General features: G+C 47.6%; 1 protein-coding gene across 2 annotated transcripts in view; it reads left to right on the top strand.

Annotated features, from left to right (window-relative positions):
• Nucleotides 1–7,639, top strand: part of srbd1 (S1 RNA binding domain 1) — a 104,804-nt gene extending 97,165 nt beyond the window's left edge. For both annotated transcript variants that reach the window (XM_084142198.1, XM_084142199.1), the window contains exons 20-21: nucleotides 4,725–4,909; nucleotides 6,443–7,639. In XM_084142198.1, the coding sequence (XP_083998324.1) occupies nucleotides 4,725–4,909; nucleotides 6,443–6,735 (478 nt within the window). In that variant the 3' untranslated portion in view covers nucleotides 6,736–7,639. The remainder of the gene's footprint in view (nucleotides 1–4,724; nucleotides 4,910–6,442) is intronic.
• Nucleotides 7,640–17,968: the final 10,329 nt, after the last annotated feature.

Below are 17,968 nucleotides of genomic sequence, written 5' to 3'. Positions count from 1 at the left end.
CCAGCATGCAGTACAGAAGTGATGCTAGAGAGCCCACTGGACTGGCTGTGTAATAGACGAGGTCAGCTCTCTTAACTCCCTCAAGGTGGATCTGGACAGGCTCTGCGCTGAGGCCCACCCAGCCTCTCTCGGTGTGTAGCCCTGGGCCACGTCCAGCGCTCTGGCCCCCTCACCACTGGTTCTCATTACCACCACCCAGAGGGAGAGGAGAGGTGGAGAGGGTAGTCACTGGGCCTCGAGCGAGAGGCAGAGAGGCAGAGGCAGAGGCCCATGGCTGGGCTCCCTCCCTGGTACCCCTTAAACACAAACACACCAGGCTGAAACCTGAGCCCTGCAGAACCCCCCGCCGAAACCAAAGACGCCACCCTACCGCCCACCCGCCACAACCACCGCCAGGGCCTGCGCTGCGCCTGTTCATAAATCAACCCCGTGTTCCCCCTACCCCCCTTCCAGGAGAGACACACTACCTCTGTGGCTCTGATGACCAGCACAGAAATCAGGGAGGAAGGGAGAGTGGGAGAGATGGAGAGGGGTGTTTCTGAAGAAAGGCTTCTTATTTTACTCTGTTTGTTTTCTCTGGTTTGTTACCTGATCTAGATAGATGATAGCTGGGGGGCATTGGTTGAGTTCCATGATAGCTTTGTGTGTGTGTGTGTGTGTGTGTGTGTGTGTGTGTGTGTGTGTGTGTGTGTGTCTTTTTATCATTTGTCTGTGTGTTAATGGCCATGATTGTGTGTGTGTGTGTTAATTTGTGGGGCTGTGTAGCTTTGGTTCAATATGTTGTGTTTTCCTCGACCATAGTGTGTAATGATCGGGCTGCATAGAGCCCACATGCACACTCCGTGTTGTGTGGCTGGAGTGATGTGAGCTGCCTGCCTGCCGCGTGACTCTAACTGAGCCAGGCTGGAAGTCATCAGCCAGCCAGGAGAGCCAACATGGAGACCTGGCCAGTCTGTTACTATGTGCTCCATGTGTACTTTTCACTATTTTCAGAACCTCATAATTCACTCAGGGGACTTTTCTCTTTTTCTTGTTTTGCTTTACCTTGGTGAGCTGAGCAGGATGGTTACTGACTGACTGACTGTGTGAACGCCGTATGTATTAGAGAGTGTTTCTCCTATGTAGTCATTCTATCCCTGTGTCTGGCCTTCTCAGTGCCAGAGGATCCTAGCAGGTCTGTGGGTTAGTTCTTAAGGACACTGGAGGGTCTGGATAGGTAGAGGCCACAGTTAAAGGGCACTATTCATCTCAGTGCAGAGACGAGCTCGGGGCCAGAGGTCGAGCGGCAAGGGGTGAGCGTGGCTGGGCAGAGACCCCCACAACTGTACTGTACAGTTTGTACACAGCCAGCATAGAGTTACATCTCCACAGCCAACTGAACCGGTCAATGAGACGTGTGTGTGTGTGTGTGTGAATTAATAAGAGTAGATTCTGTGTGTGTACAGTATGAATGTGTGTTTCCAGCAGCAGTCGTCCTCTGGGGCAGCTACAGGAAGTGGGTGTGGCCTGGACCCACCTGCTCTGTCAGTCACAGGGAGGACAGCTGCTGCTGAGTGGCTGGCGTCAGGATGCCACCGCGACAGACGGCCATCCATCACCAACGATAGCTGCCCAGCGGGTCCTCCTGCCCTCAGCTGTGGCCTGGATTCCTACTGCCCCCCCCCCCTCCACAACCTCCGTATAGACCCTTCAGACCCCCTGCATTCCTACAGGCACATCTAGCCAGTCTGACCCCATCCCTTGGGCCTACACTCTTAGAAGAAAGGGTTCCAAAAGGGTTCTTCGGCTGTCCCCATAGGAGAACCGTTTTTGTTTCCATGTAGAACCCTTTTTGGTTCCAGGTAGAACTCTTCTGGGTTCCACCTGGAAAGGGTTCCAAAAAGGGTTCTTTAAAGGGTTCTCCTATGGGGACAGCCAAAGAACCCTTTTAGATTCTAGATACCACCTTTTTTCTAAGAGTGTACTGTCTGTTGGCTGTCTGCTCTACACAGTGGGATTACAGTAATTGAGAATCTAGATTCTAGATTCAGAGTTCTGGATTTGCACCTTTTAGTCATTTCCTTTACACATATTTGAGTCATTCTGAGTGTGTCTAGGATGGTTCCTAGCATGTTCTGTGATGCTCAGTTTGAATGGCTGCTCATTCATGGAGTGATGAGTCATTGTTCAGAAAGTGGGATGGGCCTCCATCATACTTGCTGGTGATTGGAGGAGGCCTACCCAGTCAGATGACTGGCGGCTGAGTGCTCCAGTCCAGGTTGAGCAGGGGCGGGCTCCCAGGTCTCGGTGGCTATGGTGTTTACCAGCCTCCGTAGACAGAGGTGATTTATGGAGGGGTGAGGGGTGACGTCCCCGCGGTGTGCACTTATGAACAGAGAGAGCGTGAGCTGGGACTCTGAAACCAGAGATTTAGGGCATAATTATTCTCACACCTCAATCCCCCTTCCTCCCTCTCCTCCTCCCATTCACCCTTAGGCCTCTCAGTTGGTCTGCCAGGGGACCCGGCACACGTGCTGCGGCCCACCATGGAGCACTGTTAAAAAGTCATTAATTAAGACTGTTTACCCCACCTGTGTGTGAACTGGCCTGCAGGGACAGAGAGCGAGCAGGAGAGAGGATGGATGGAGATGGGTTAGGAGCAGGGAGTTGGTAAGGGGGGCTGCTCCAGCTCCTCAGGCAGGAAGGCTGGCAGGCGTCTCACATCAGCAGGCTGGCAGGCGTCTCACATCAGCAGGCAGGCTGGCAGGCTTGTCAGATCAGCAGGCAGACTTCTCATCAGCAGGCAGGGTTCTCACATCAGCAGGTAGGCTGGCAGGCTTCTCAGATCAGCAGGCAGGCAAGCAGACTTCTCATCAGCAGGCAGGGTTCTCACATCAGCAGGCAGGCTGGCAGGCTTCTCATATCAGCAGGCAGGCAGGACACCAGATCATTACTTAGGTCTCTTTTGTTTCTCTGTGTTGTTTGTTTGTACAGTGAGGGAAAAAAGTATTTGATCCCCTGCTGATTTTGTACGTTTGCCCACTGACAAAGAAATGATCAGTCTATAATTTTAATGGTAGGTTTATTTGAACAGTGAGAGACAGAATAACAACAAAAAAATCCAGAAAAAGGCATGTCAAAAATGTTATAAATTGATTCGCATTTTAATGAGGGAAATAAGTATTTGACCCCCTCTCAATCAGAAAGTTTTCTGGCTCCCAGGTGTCTTTTATACAGGTAACGAGCTGAGATTAGGAGCACACTCTTAAAGGGAGTGCTCCTAATCTATTCTTGCTTGTCCCTGACATCCAGCAATCAATCAATCAGATTCCAAACTCTCCACCATGGCCAAGACCAAAGAGCTCTCCAAGGATGTCAGGGACAAGATTGTATACCTACACAAGGCTGGAATGGGCTACAAGACCATCGCCAAGCAGCTTGGTGAGAAGGTGACAACAGTTGGCACGATTATTTGCAAATGGAAGAAACACAAAAGAACTGTCAATCTCCCTCGGCCTGGGGCTCCATGCAAGATCTCACCTCGTGGAGTTGCAATGATCATGAGAACGGTGAGGAATCAGCCCAGAACTACACGGGAGGATCTTGTCAATGATCTCAAGGCAGCTGGGACCATAGTCACCAAGAAAACAATTGGTAACACACTACGCCGTGAAGGACTGAAATCCTGCAGCACCCGCAAGGTCTCAAGAAAGCACATATACAGGGCCGTCTGAAGTTTGCCAATGAACATCTGAATGATTCAGAGGAGAACTGGGTGAAAGTGTTGTGGTCAGATGAGACCAAAATCGAGCTCTTTGGCATCAACTCAACTCGCCGTGTTTGGAGGAGGAGGAATGCTGCCTCTGACCCCAAGATCACCATCCCCACCGTCAAACATGGAGGTGGAAACATTATGCTTTGGGGGTGTTTTTCTGCTAAGGGGACAGGACAACTTCACCACATCAAAGGGACGATGGACGGGGCCATGTACCGTCAAATCTTGGGTGAGAACCTCCTTCCCTCAGCCAGGGCATTAAATGGGTCGTGGATGGGTATTCCAGCATGACAATGACCCAAAACACACGGCCAAGGCAACAAAGGAGTGGCTCAAGAAGAAGCACATTAACGTCTGGAGTGGCCTAGCCAGTCTCCAGACCTTAATCCCATAGAAAATCTGTGGAGGGAGCTGAAGGTTCGAGTTGCCAAACGTCAGCCTCGAAACCTTAATGACTTGGAGAAGATCTGCAAAGAGGAGTGGAACAAAATCCCTCCTGAGAATGTGTGCAAACCTGGTGGCCAACTACAAGAAACGTCTGACCTCTGTGATTGCCAACAAGGGTTTTGCCACCAAGTACTAAGTCATGTTTTGCAGAGGGGTCAAAAACGTATTTCCCTCATTAAAATGCAAATCAATTTATAACATTTTTGACATGTTTTTCTGGATCTTTTTGTTGTTATTCTGTCTCTCACTGTTCAAATAAACCTACAATTCAAATTATAGACTGATCATGTCTTTGTCAGTGGGCAAATGTACAAAATCAGCAGGGGATAAAATACTTTTTTCCCTCACTGTAGTTGATTCACCAGTCCATATATTGTATTGTATTCTATTGTTGTGTCCCTGATAAGCGACTTTGGATCCTTAAAAAGCGCTATATAAATACCATCTATTATAATAATTGTTAATATTATGATCCTTATTATGATGCTGTGTCTGACTCCCCTGTCTCTCCTCTCCTCCTTAGTTTCCTGTCCCTGGTAGGGAGTAGTGTGGACCAGATGGGCCGGCCAGAGCTCAGACAGTGTTTGGAGGCCAGTGTGAAACGTCAAGGTCTGGAGGCCCTGGCTAAAACCCTCAACACCACCCCAGACACACTGCAGCTCATCATAGATGGACTCACCCAGCCTCCTGGCTTTGACATCCGCCAAGGTAAGACCACACCTCACCTCTGTCCCAGACCTACTGTCAATATAGTCCTATTACAGGAGGCTGGTTTCAGAGCCTTGTCCTGGGCCGTATCTAAAGCCATTCACCCTTTACTGGACACCTCTCCTGAGGACCGTTACTACAGCTCACTACTCACCCATATCAACAGGCCTGTTATGAATGTTATCCTACTCCAGCCCAGCCCAGCCCAGGCACTGACCCAACCTATCATTTAATAAGACTGGGCCTCTCCATCTCTTTCTCTCTCGCTGTCTGTCTCTGTCTCTTTTACGCTCTCTTTTTCTTTCTATCTCTTTCGCTCTCGCTCTCGCTCTCTGTGGCTCTTGGTCAGCTGGTTAATTGGTCAGCTGGTTCCTATTGTAGAACAGTTAAAAAGTGATCCAGTCATCTCAATAAGCACAGCCCCTCTTAATGAAACATTATATGCTGTTATCACCCGTCCCTGCAGGAAAACAATGCTGTGCTTCTCCCACCTAATGGTTCTAGCAGAGGCAGTGATTGTTGTTTTATAGATTATCTTAGTCTTTCTCAACTAGACGCCACAGGGGAGGTCACCATGGAGGACGCAGCAGTGTACTTCTGGATTTCTCCTTAAAGAGAAGAGTCTCTTTCTCATTAATTATATATCTGTCGGCAGGCAGGACAGGCTCTCAGGAACAACCTGTGTCTTCCCCATCCAAATGATGACAGGGGACATCAAAGCCTGGAGCACTGCCCGGCCCAGTCCAGGAGCTCAAACACACAGGCTCTGGGTAACTGGGGAGGGGGTTGGATCTACAGTATGAAGGGGAGGTAGACGAGAGAGTGGGGGATGGTATGAGGGGAGAGATGCCAGAATCACAACCCAGACCACTGGCACTCTGTCTGTCAGTCTGTCCTTGAGTCCTAAGTGTATCAGTTAGCCTCACTTCAGAGGGATTGTAGACTGGCTGGTCATTGCTGACAAGTATGAAGTGCGGTAGAGAAATGGAGCGATCCGAAGCCTCAAGTGTTGACCTGGCTTCAAGCCTTAACAGAAATCTTCCATTGTCTTTTTCTGTCTCTAAATGGCATGCTTGTAGCAGCACTGGTGCAGTGAGTTCATATCAGAGTCATGGGCAGCTGTCAATCATATTGAATTAGAGAGGGAAGTGGAGGGGTGTGTAGGGTAGTGTGTAGGGAGCTGGGTGTCAGCATCTGGAGGTCATGGGTTCAGCAGCAGGTTGAGGTGCTCAGGTTCTGTTCAGCTGTGTCAACAGATAGCATGTGATTCGGGTGCTAGAGGAGGATAATTGTAGATGAATGTTTCCTGGACCGTGAGCCCGTGTTTATGTTAATGCTCCAGAAAAAGGGAACAATCTCTCCAAACGGACAAAATGGAAAACTGAAAAGCAAAGCCCGCGAGGAATGTGGAAGTATGCAGAAGCAAATATTGGGTATCCTGCTTAGGAATATGATATCTGATCTTCATTCCACTGTTTACCCTCCCTCCTTCCTTTTCCCTCCTCCTCTCTTTCACTAAACCCCCCCCCCAAGACTTCGAGCAGGCGGACTTCAAGCGTGGCATTGTGTCTATGAGTGACCTGAGAGAGGGGGTGGTTCTGACGGGCCGGGTGGAAAACGCCACTCTGTTCGGGGCCTTCGTGGACATCGGAGTGGGCCGCAATGGGCTGATCCATAAGAGGTACATCACCCCAGACAAGCTGCCAGCTGACCAAAGGAGACGCAGCCTGGCCCTGGGCCCCGGGGAGAAGGTGGAGGTCAGGGTGCTCAACGTGGACCCTCAGCGGGGCCGCATTGGACTGGACCTCATACGGGTCCTCAGATAGACCAGTGTGGACTGGACCATGGTTGGGCACTTGGGTCATGTTCAGTAAAAAGTACTACCTGAACACGACCCTTCTGTGTAGCCACTCCTAGAGCATCTCTGTGACATTGATGTTGAAGTGTTCATTAGTCATTGTTGACATGTTTTGTTCACTATGTTGGACCAACTCTTTGTGCCTCAGTTTGTATCATTTTTTTTTTTTTTATACATGTTTTGACAAATGGAATTTTTATTAAAACCCAGTATTGTTACATTGTCTGTTAAATGATGATTGGCTAGGTACTAATTGAAATTATTCCCACCTGCTGCATGCCGTTACTGTGGCAAGTACCAGACGGTGTCTCTGCTTTCTTGTTACCCAGACGGCCCTGCCAGTGAGTTGATTGACAGTCTCTGAGGGGCGGGGCAGGGGTAGATGGTGGTCTCTGCCAGACTGCAATAAGCCAGAGGGCCACAGAGAGAGGAGCCCAGACACAATTATCCCAGGACAGAGCTGCTGTGCCACGCTAATCATACGCTTCAAAATTAATCCCATATTCCCCTCTGTATTATCCAATCTGTTTGTGTTTATGTGGCACAAATTGAGAAATACATCAATAAGGCACACACAAGCCTGCTGGGGTCCCATGTGTAAACCTTGAAGAATACCCAACCAGTGTTCCTCCCTCCAGGATAGAAGGGGAATTTGCATAGTGCATCTAACATTGGCATTGTGTTACAGAGTTGTTTCATCAAAACTGACCGACAGTGGCAGTGCTTTGTGGTGATGAAAGACTATACATGCCGATTGGCTTCATGTACGCGCCATTGTGTTGTCTCTTTAGTTTGCTTATTGTTTAGCGCTTGAGTGGCTTTGTCACTTTTCATGTCGTCTCCCAATCAGGGTTATAAATCATTTAGCTTTTGAGTAGTGTTGTCATTTTTCATGTTCTCTCTTCTATTCTCTCCATCTGGGGTGTGTGTGTGTGTGTGTGTGTGTGTATGTGTGTGTGGTTGATCTGTGGCGTGTGTGAGAGAAGTAGGGTCTGATAGGAGTGTGTTCAATCCTTTCCCTCTCACTTGGGCTCCTAGGCACACACAGAGCTGTCCATGGTCTCTCCCCACATGGTCCTGTCCTGCCGTCCAGCCAGAGAGAGCCACGTCATAAGGGGAGACCAGTGTCATTTACAACCCTTTCTTCAGGAGCACAGCTCCCTCGCCCCTCTGAACGTGACCACGCAGATACGAGAGGCAATTTGAGTGGTAGCTACTGTCGGGTATGTCTATCAAACACACTGGTGGAGCCCCCCCATACAAGTGGTTATTATTACTACAGAAGGCAGGCTGCAGCCAGCCTCGACAGAGGATGATTCAAATGACTAACACTGAGGATGGGAGGGATCCTGCCTTCTCTGGGGTCTCCCTGCTGTGTTTCTGACTGAGTTCTATGACCATTCATCCATATCTCCCATCTCTGTCACATAGAGGTCGGCTCACTGCCCAACAAGATCTCACGGTTTAACACGGTTTGACTTCAGTATTCGACGTTTGTCCACGGGGGGGGCAATGGTACCATCATCCATGGTACAGTGAGGGAAAAAAGTATTTGATTTTGTACGTTTGCCCACTGACAAAGAAATGATCAGTCTATAATTTTAATGGTAGGTTTATTTGAACAGTGAGAGACAGAATAACAACAAAAAGATCCAGAAAAACGCATGTCAAAAATGTTATAAATTGATTTGCATTTTAATGAGGGAAATAAGTATTTGACCCCTCTGCAAAACATGACCAAGTACTTGGTAGCAAAACCCTTGTTGGCAATCACAGAGGTCAGACGTTTCTTGTAGTTGGCCACCAGGTTGGCACACATCTCAGGAGGGATTTTGTCCCACTCCTCTTTGCAGATCTTCTCCAAGTCATTAAGGTTTCAAGGCTGACGTTTGGCAACTCGAACCTTCAGCTCCCTCCACAGATTTTCTATGGGATTAAGGTCTGGAGACTGGCTAGGCCACTCCAGGACCTTAATGTGCTTATTCTTGAGCCACTCCTTTGTTGCCTTGGCTGTGTGTTTTGGGTCATTGTCATGCTGGAATACCCATCCACAACCCATTTTCAATGCCCTGGCTGAGGGAAGGAGGTTCTCACCCAAGATTTGACGGTACATGGCCCCGTCCATCGTCCCTTTGATGCGGTGAAGTTATCCTGTCCCCTTAGCAGAAAAACACCCCCAAAGCATAATGTTTCCACCTCCATGTTTGACGGTGGGGATGGTGTTCTTGGGGTCATAGGCAGCATTCCTCCTCCTCCAAACACGGCGAGTTGAGTTGCCAAAGAGCTCGATTTTGGTCTCATCTGACCACAACACTTTCACCCAGTTCTCCTCTGAATCATTCAGATGTTCATTGGCAAACTTCAGACGGGCCTGTATATGTGCTTTCTTGAGAAGGGGGACCTTGCGGGCGCTGCAGGATTTCAGTCCTTCACGGCATAGTGTGTTACCAATTGTTTTCTTGGTGACTATGGTCCCAGCTGCCTTGAGATCATTGACAAGATCCTCCCGTGTAGTTCTGGGCTGATTCCTCACCGTTCTCATGATCATTGCAACTCCACGAGGTGAGAGCTTGCATGGAGCCCCAGGCTGAGGGAGACTGACAGTTCTTTTGTGTTTCTTCCATTTGCGAATAATCGCAGCAACTGTTGTCACCTTCTCACCAAGCTGCTTGGCGATGGTCTTGTAGCCCATTCCAGCCTTGTGTAGGTCTACAATCTTGTCCCTGACATCTTTGGAGAGCTCTTTAGTCTTGGCCATGGTGGAGAGTTTGGAATCTGATTGATTGATTGCTTCTGTGGACAGGTGTCTTTTATACAGGTAACAAACTGAGATTAGGAGCACTCCCTTTAAGAGTGTGCTCCTAATCTCAGCTCGTTACCTGTATAAAAGACACCTGGGAGCCAGAAATCTTTCTGATTGAGAGGGGGTCAAATACTTATTTCCCTCATTAAAATGCAAATCAATTTATAACATTTTTGACATGCCTTTTTCTGGATGTTTTTGTTGTTATTCTGTCTCTCACTGTTCAAATAAACCTACCATTAAAATTATAGACTGATCATTTCTTTGTCAGTGGGCAAACATACAAAATCAGCAGGGGATCAAATACATTTTTCCCTCACTGTATGTGAAACGGAAAGGAATCTCCCAGTTGGCCATGTTTTTGTTCACCATGTTGAGTCCCTGTGTGAGTTTGATTCACTGTGTGTGCGTGTCCGAGTCCTGGTGTGAGGTCACTTTTTGAAGGGTGTGTAATAGATTGTATTCTCTACCTCCTTCCAGCCCTATTGGTCTCTGAGTCATCTCCCCATCATGACATAGTGCTTCATTAGCTAAATGAAGAAATGAATTGGGCCGAGGCCAACATTAAACAAACCAGCTAAGGGTTTGGTGGTCATTCATAGGATGTATGGACTTAGTGCCCTGGCATGGAACATGTCTATTCAATATCAAGTCAAGTTTATTTGTCATATGCAAAGCATACACATATTTTACACAGTACAATAAAACGCTAACTTGCAGGTTCACCTCTCAGCAATGCAACAATAAGAATGAAAGTAAGTTTAAAAAATGATATACAAAAATAAATTCAAATGCGTAATTTTCACAGAGTTTAGAGATTAACATTGTGCTCTTTTGGCAATAGCGTGGGGAGCCTATTCATAGACTGGTGACCCACAGCATGGGATCATCTGCTCTAAAGCTGATATTGAGCTAAAGTCATGCCCTAGTTCAGCGTTTTCCAAACTTTGTCCTGGGGACCCTAAGGAGTGCACTTTTTGGTTTTTACCCTAGCACTATACAGCTGATTCAAATAATCAACTAATCATCAAGCTTAGATTATTTGAATCAGCTGTGTATTGTTAGGGCAAAAACCAGAACGTGCAGCCCTTGTTGTCCCCAGGACTGAGTTTGGGAAACGTTGGCCTAGTTCACACCAGTTCATACCCTAGTTGTCTGAACTATTCCCAGCAGCACCTGTCACCCATATCCCTCACACCTATGATGAGTCACTAACATGCCCCTCTGCAAAGCACAGAGAGTAATAATGTACAGGACTGTATGATCCTGTCCCAACTGCATGTGGCTGTACAGTAACAGAGGTTCTGCTAGCTGCTGGAGATGGCTTATTACAGCGAGTTAGTGTGTCTGGCTTTTTGCGACCGTGTTGACAGTGAGGAGTGAGGGATGGATGAGGGAGGAGAGGGAGGGATGGAATGACACAGGAAATGAAAGACTTTCTCTGGTTTCTTCTCTCTGACCTCATCAGTATGATTGTGGGTTTTATGAGCTCCTTACACCCAGCACATCATTTACAACACGCGCACACCGCACGCACACCACACACCGCACGCACACCACACACCACACGCACACCACACACCACACACACACCGCACGCACACCACACACCACACACCACACACACAGCTCAGATCAAAGTAACTAAGTTTATACAAGGAATGTGCAATTATCCCCTAAGAATCAGCTCTGTACTGGGGCTTCAATATAATGAAAGACAAAACAAAAGTGATGATAAAAGAGAGATTTAGAGATTATTCATATCTGCTAACCCCCTGTATACCTACAGCACATACTCATTCAGATACTGTTCTCTCTAATACACTCAATGGCAATGCCTGGGGGCAGGTGACTGGCTGGCTGTTTTGCATTTTCTCCGCACCTCATTCGCAGAGCTTATAAAGGCCCGTGTCCCCAAACAAGGAGGAATATTAACTGTGGCGCGCGAGCGTCTGATTAGCGGCACTTCCTTTTGGGAGCCAGTCCTCCTCTCCGGGCACTCAGAGCTGAAATTCATTACCCCACCGCACCGGCGGCCATTACCGTAACTACGTTACCCAGCCTGCACATTCCCTCCAGCCTCGCTGCTCATCTTCAATAAGTGGATAATGTCTTTAGACTGATTATGAGGGTGGAGGGGGGTGAGCAGCCCCTCCAGCAGTTAGCCCTCTCTGGGTAAATATTTTCGCAGCAGCCCAGGTGTTCCAGGCCCCACAAAGACAGAAGGGATGGGGGGAGAGAGACAGAGAGGGAAGGGAGAAGGGGGGAACATTCTTGCCTTCAAGGGGTACGGCTCTTAGAACACTGTGTGTACGCGGGGGTAATGGATACCTTGTTGTGTTTAGAATTGCAGCTGTTACCTCAGCATAGGAGGATACACACACACACACACACACACACACACGCCCTATAGCTTAATTTCAGACTATTGCATACAAAAGTATCTTTAGTACAAAAGGATAGTGGACAGGAGAGTGTTTATTCATCTTGCGCTCATCCACTGCTGAGTATCAGTCATTTTTATCTTCTCCCAACTTAGGCCTACACCCCCCCCACACACACACACACCGACACACACCCTCCAGTGCTGCACAGTGAGATGTGTTTTGGGACACGCCAGGCCCCTTCCTGTCCCCGGGTCGTGGCCGCCGTTGGTGGCTGATGGTGATTGACAGCTGAGACAGGAGAGTAGTGTTTTGGTTTGGTAGGGCCCTCGAGGGCCTCAGTATAGGGGAGGCCTTTATCTAGGAGCCCCTTACAGGACGCCAGCGAACTTTCACACACTGATTCATATTCATATCTCCTATCCATATCTTATGTTCATCCCACAGGGATCACAGCTAGATCTGGGACCAACACTGGGACGGCGAGAGGAAGGAAGGGGGTTTAGGGGGAAATCAGCCTAATACACTGGGAAACATTCTTCTGAGGCGCAGTATGGCTAGTCTGTGTGGCAGGATCCCAGTACTGGTTCACTGGGTGATGGTGTCGTAGTACAGTGGTTATACTGGTTCACTGGGTGATGGTGTCGTAGTACAGCGGTTCCTAAACTGTGGGGGGCGCGCGGGGGGGAACTCAGTCCAGCTTTAAACTTACTCTTGAAAGTTGTAATAGTAGAATGCACAAGGTGCAATTTCAAAATTGGGTAGTGCATCATCAGTTCCTCTTGGCATGTTAGTCATTGCATACCGTAGTACAGGGGTTCCCAAACCTTTTCACTCAGTCAAGGAGAGGTTGCGAGACCGAGTCAAGACCGAGACCGGGAGGGGGGCGAGGGGTCAGAGAACGAGTCAAGACCGGTACCAGACCAATTTGAGTCATGATTGTAATTGTGTCAGATCGCCACCATAATAAGAGCTAAGAATGTCTATTAATTTCTGTTTGTTCTGAAAAACATAAGATTCTTTAGCCATTCAGAATGGTACAAAAAAACATGCCAAAGGACAAATAGAGAGCCATTCTACAAATTATCACTGGTCTCTAAATAATAGATAGAAATACAAAATATTTTACCTTGCTCTCCCCTTAGCAAGTGCGCGACTCTCAAACAATTTCACCCAGTCTCCGCTACTAGCATAGCAAGACAAATCTGACAAGCGTGACAAGGTTTGTGGATATTTTCTTACACATTTAAAAGACAGTAATGTTACGAATGAAGTAGGAAGCCCAGGTTTCATTCGGCAATAAGATATATAAATGTGTCATGAAAGCAGTGTGGATATTTGTCCTGGTGAAGCAGTTTTATGTGTTGACTGAATGAGGGCTAAGAATTCAGATATTTTTTTTTTTACTCCACTGGTCTTAGCTGGTCCTCATTGTCCGAGACCGAGTCAAGACCGAGTAAAAATCTATCCGAGACCAAGACTGAGTAAAAATCTATCCGAGACTGAGACAAAACCTAGACACTCCAAATGTGGGTTCAAGACCGGTTTTGAGTACTACAACACTGGTTGCCAGTATCTGTTCAGCTATTACATACCACTCCTTGCACTGCGGTGGCAGCGATGGTGGTGGAGGTTTTGGTGGTGGTGGTCCCCACCCGTGTGGTACTACTCTGTGAGCTGTTAGAGGGAGGAAGGAAGAGGGCAGTCTATTTAGCTGGAGTACCGCTGGGCCCTGTGCCTCCCAGACAGCTAATGATTATCTATTTTTCCTGATGGCCAAATGGCTCAGGAACAGGAAGAGCTTTGCTTGTCATCATTCCCTACAATCACTGGCCCGATTAGCCCAGCCCTCCTTTAGGCCTGCCACCAGCACAACTGTTAGCACAGCTGCTAACACCTCCGCAGCCCTCTGGGCACAGCCAGCCAGCGCAACTGTTTGTTTAGTCACAATTTCAGCTAGCCATTAACGCTGAGGCTAACATAGAAATGCTATTAGCCCAGTTATGCTTTAGCCACAGCAGCCTGAATAGCTGTCAGTGGTTAGCATTAACACAAATGCTATCTGGCACAGCCATAGACATATACATCATCGGGCACAGCTGGGATCGTTTCGGGAGGTCATTCCAGGTATATGGAGTATCCATGAAATGCTATGGTCACTGATTCAGTAGCCTGCTCATTAATGTACTGTAGTAATCCTCCAGCCGTTCACCATTGGCCTAGTTCTTTCTGTTGTCATCAGGAGTGGAGGCAGGGTTACTAATGACTTCGGTTAGAGGGCAGGCCCAGAGGGACACTACTGACAGGGAACTGGATATACAGTAACTTCCTATGGGAAAATGATAGTGGAGGGAATAGTCAGGGAAGGGACAATGTTATTTATAGCTGTTTGTCTTGTCTTGTTTTGGCACAGACCATATCATACTAGATAATTGTAAGTGTGTTTTTGAGGACATTGGGTTTGAACAACCTTGTTGAGTTGATTCATTCGGATTACTCTCACTTTAAAATGTAGCTACTACTCATGCTATAGCCACATGTTCAAAGCCAACACCACCTCACCTCTGATCACTATAACACTGTTACTCTCTGCCCCCTGGACACGAGAAAATCATAAAAGCGTATTTCAATGATCTTCGAAGCCAGAGAGCTTGTTTCAAGCCTCATCAGAAAGAGCCAGAGTTTCCCGCAGAGTGATTACTCTGAATCCTGCTGTAGGCCAAACACAACACTGTTATGTTTAATACCTTAAAGCCCATGACCGGTTCATATGACCACAGAGCACCAGTCTGGCTCAGGGGATCTCTTTCCAGTGGCGAGGAGGCCTATTTTAAGAGAGGTCCGCGGGATGCTCCAGACTGCATTGACTATGGCAGGGAAGTCCTCTCCCGAGGGCCGGCTGGGACCTGTGTTCTACTAACGTTGGTCTGCTGGATCTTCCAATGGAGCACAGAGGGAAGGAGGCAAGGAGCGTTTCATGTGTGTGATTTTAGCCAAGTGTGGAATGTTATAGCACATCCCTGCCATAGTAGGCAGTAGCAGATGGGCTCTGCTCACTGTTACAATGCATACTTCAATTCTAACAGCTAGTACTGTACATATGCTCCAACATTCGAGCCAATTTACATTTTTACTGACCATAATAGTGTTAGTTATATGCTCTGGTTATTCTGAAAATAACTCATAGGACTTGTTCATAGGACCTATAGTGTGCTACAAATTCATTCTGAGTTACAAGCCTTTTGTTAGATATGCCAACAGTGCAAATAGCAAGTGTATTCATGAGAAAGCACTTTGTGTGATTTTTATATGAGATGTCTGATGCCCTGTAGATTTCCTCAGCATGCACTGAGACAACCTTGTTCAAGAAGAAAACAAATACTGTATCAGAGGACATAGCTAATATTCCGAGTTTGTTTAGCTGCTTGCCCAGGAGCTATTTACAGTTGTTTTTGTTTGTGTGCTATTGATTCCTGTGAAATTGTAGAGAAATATTGAACAACTTATTTTCCCTAGGGAAAAAACTCATTGTTTAGCAACCAAGAGCAGAAACTCGACGGGCTTTGTTCAAACAAATAGTGAAATGTATACTAAACAGTTCCTGGACAAAAAAATAAATGACTATTTCAAGAATTTTCTCTTCATAAACAAATGCATGTGCTGCCATCTCAGAGAAAAGTTCCCATAGTGGCATGAACATAGTGTCCCATAGTACTTTTCAGGGGCTAGACTAGAGAAAGGGTCTAATAGAGATTATTTTTGCCTGTTGGGAAAGTCAGTTGCACAACTGAATGCATTCAACTGAAATGTCTTCCACATTTAACCCAACCCCTCTGAATCAGAGAGGAGCTTTGGGAGCAGTTATTGTTGGGGGTTAACTGCCTTGCCAGCTTGGGGATTCGAACCAGCGACCTTTTGGTTACTGGCCCAACGCTCTTAACCACTAGGCTACCTGTTGATGGGTTGAGTACTTTAGGGACATGTAGAGCAGGGAGACTAAGAGCAGCACATTGCCCTAGGGGCTACAGGATCCCCCTCCAGTGACATTCCCAGGCCTCTGCCCTCATCAAGCCTGACTCTCCAATACCATGGTGCTGAGACGCATTCTCCATGCTCGTGATGGAACCTGAATGGATCACTTTAGTGCATAGCCCAACACTTGACCAGTCAGAGGGGAGAGAGACATGAAGAGCAGTAGACACGCGGAGCAGAGAGGCCGCTGGGCAGTACACTGCAGCAGCACCACTGCCCCTCTGATGTCATTCCACGTCTGCTCAGCACCACGTCCTGGCCACACAGCCCCCCCCCCTCTTTCCCTCTCTTACCCACAACTACTCTCCTCTTTTGGCCCTCAACGGGGATAGGCCCAAGGACCGGCATGAAACGTAATTTCATCCCGATTTAAAATAAATAGGTGAACGAATGAATTAAAACGAGGGAGATCTAGCAGGGTGCGGCTGTGTTTGGGTAGGGAAATGTGATACATGGGGGAAGAGAGGGAGGGAGAGAGGAGAGGGAGGGAGAGAGGGGGAGGAGAGGGAGGGAGGGAGGGAGGGAGAGAGGGGGATGATGTTAACCCCCTCAGTGTCTCACTCAGCTATGGTCTGCTGCTGCAATCAGATCTGGGAGCAGGCCGGAATACAACACAGCCTTGTGTCGGCTTTGGGTTCAGGAGGCTGGAATTTCCTGTGTTTTCCCCTGGTCGGTGGGTCTGTTGGTCGGTTGGTGTTATGCTGTATAGATCTAGCAGGTCGGTTGGGCTGCTAGGGCATTGTTCCCTAGTCGGGTTCAGATCCCAGCTGAACTCTCATCCTGGCCGGAGAGGAAATCAAACTGCAACACAAAAATGTGCCCCGGTTTGAGATTTTATTGTGGCGGGAACATGAGAGCGTAATGAAGCCTAATGAAGATATATACTGAATCAAAGTAGGTATGAACGTTTTCTTAAATGAAGACGGCTGTTAAAATTCTTTGGATGCAATGGAGACCCAGCTTTGGATCAGGAATCTGCCTCGTTAGAGGCCTCCGTTTGCGTCTGTCTCACCTGTCTGGAAATATGTTGCGGTTTGGGAAGGTTCCACTGGCTGCATACGTAATTCTACATCCAGCCCAATCAATTGCTCAGTTCTTGCTGTTACACACCCGGCCAATCGTAGGGGCTTCAAGTGGTCATGTGACCAGTTGAGTTAAAAGCAAATACAGCGGGCACCTAATTTTTTACCCAGGGCTAAATATATAATGACCTGTCTGCTCTCTCAGCAAGCTTACTCTATGGAAACAACTTTACAGCCCTGTTTAACATCCATTGCATGAGTGTGCCTATGTGAGTGTTGCAATGTACAGGAGTAGATTATGTTACATGCCCTTTTATCCATGTGTGTGCGCAATTTTACCTTTACCAACTGACATTTATGGTCTTTCAAAGAAGCCTAAGACACCAGAGGAACCCAATGACACTGCTGGTTGCCTAGTTTTGGCTATCCAAAGTAACTGCAACATTTTACCCATGACTTCCAATCAGATTTTGGCCAAAGCAAGTAACCAAAGCTCACATTTGTAGCCCCGATATCCAATGCAAACAGGGGTTTGATTAAGGTGAAGCTGTTAATTGTTCTGTAATGGTCTTAGTGAAAGCCCAGGGCTGGGTAGCTCTGTGGGGTCCTTCTCTCTGTGATGGAGCAGACCCCTGGTCCTGTGTAATGGTAGAAGCTACAGACAGCATGGGGTGGAGAGGGAAGGGAAGGGTATCATGTTGTCTTTGGCTCACAGAGTGAACTCAAAGCCTGTGTTTATGGGGTATTGGGCTGTCCGGGGACACATCAGACCCAGACTTAGAGCTTGGCACTTGTTGTGCATAGGAGCTGTAGGATTTTGGCCGACTAGGCTGGCCTGTTTATTAATACTGTGGCCCTACAGGCTCTGTCTGTTATTCCAGATTGTTTTGAAGCTAAGTTGAACAGAACTGTACCGTAATGCTTACCTCAAGTCATCTAAAATATTATATGCTGAACGAG

This window comes from Coregonus lavaretus (assembly GCF_964263955.1).
Source record: "Coregonus lavaretus genome assembly, chromosome: 25".
NCBI lineage: Eukaryota > Metazoa > Chordata > Actinopteri > Salmoniformes > Salmonidae > Coregonus > Coregonus lavaretus.
The sequence above is the reverse complement of the archived record's forward strand: the minus strand, read 5'-3'. Positions and strand labels throughout refer to the sequence as shown.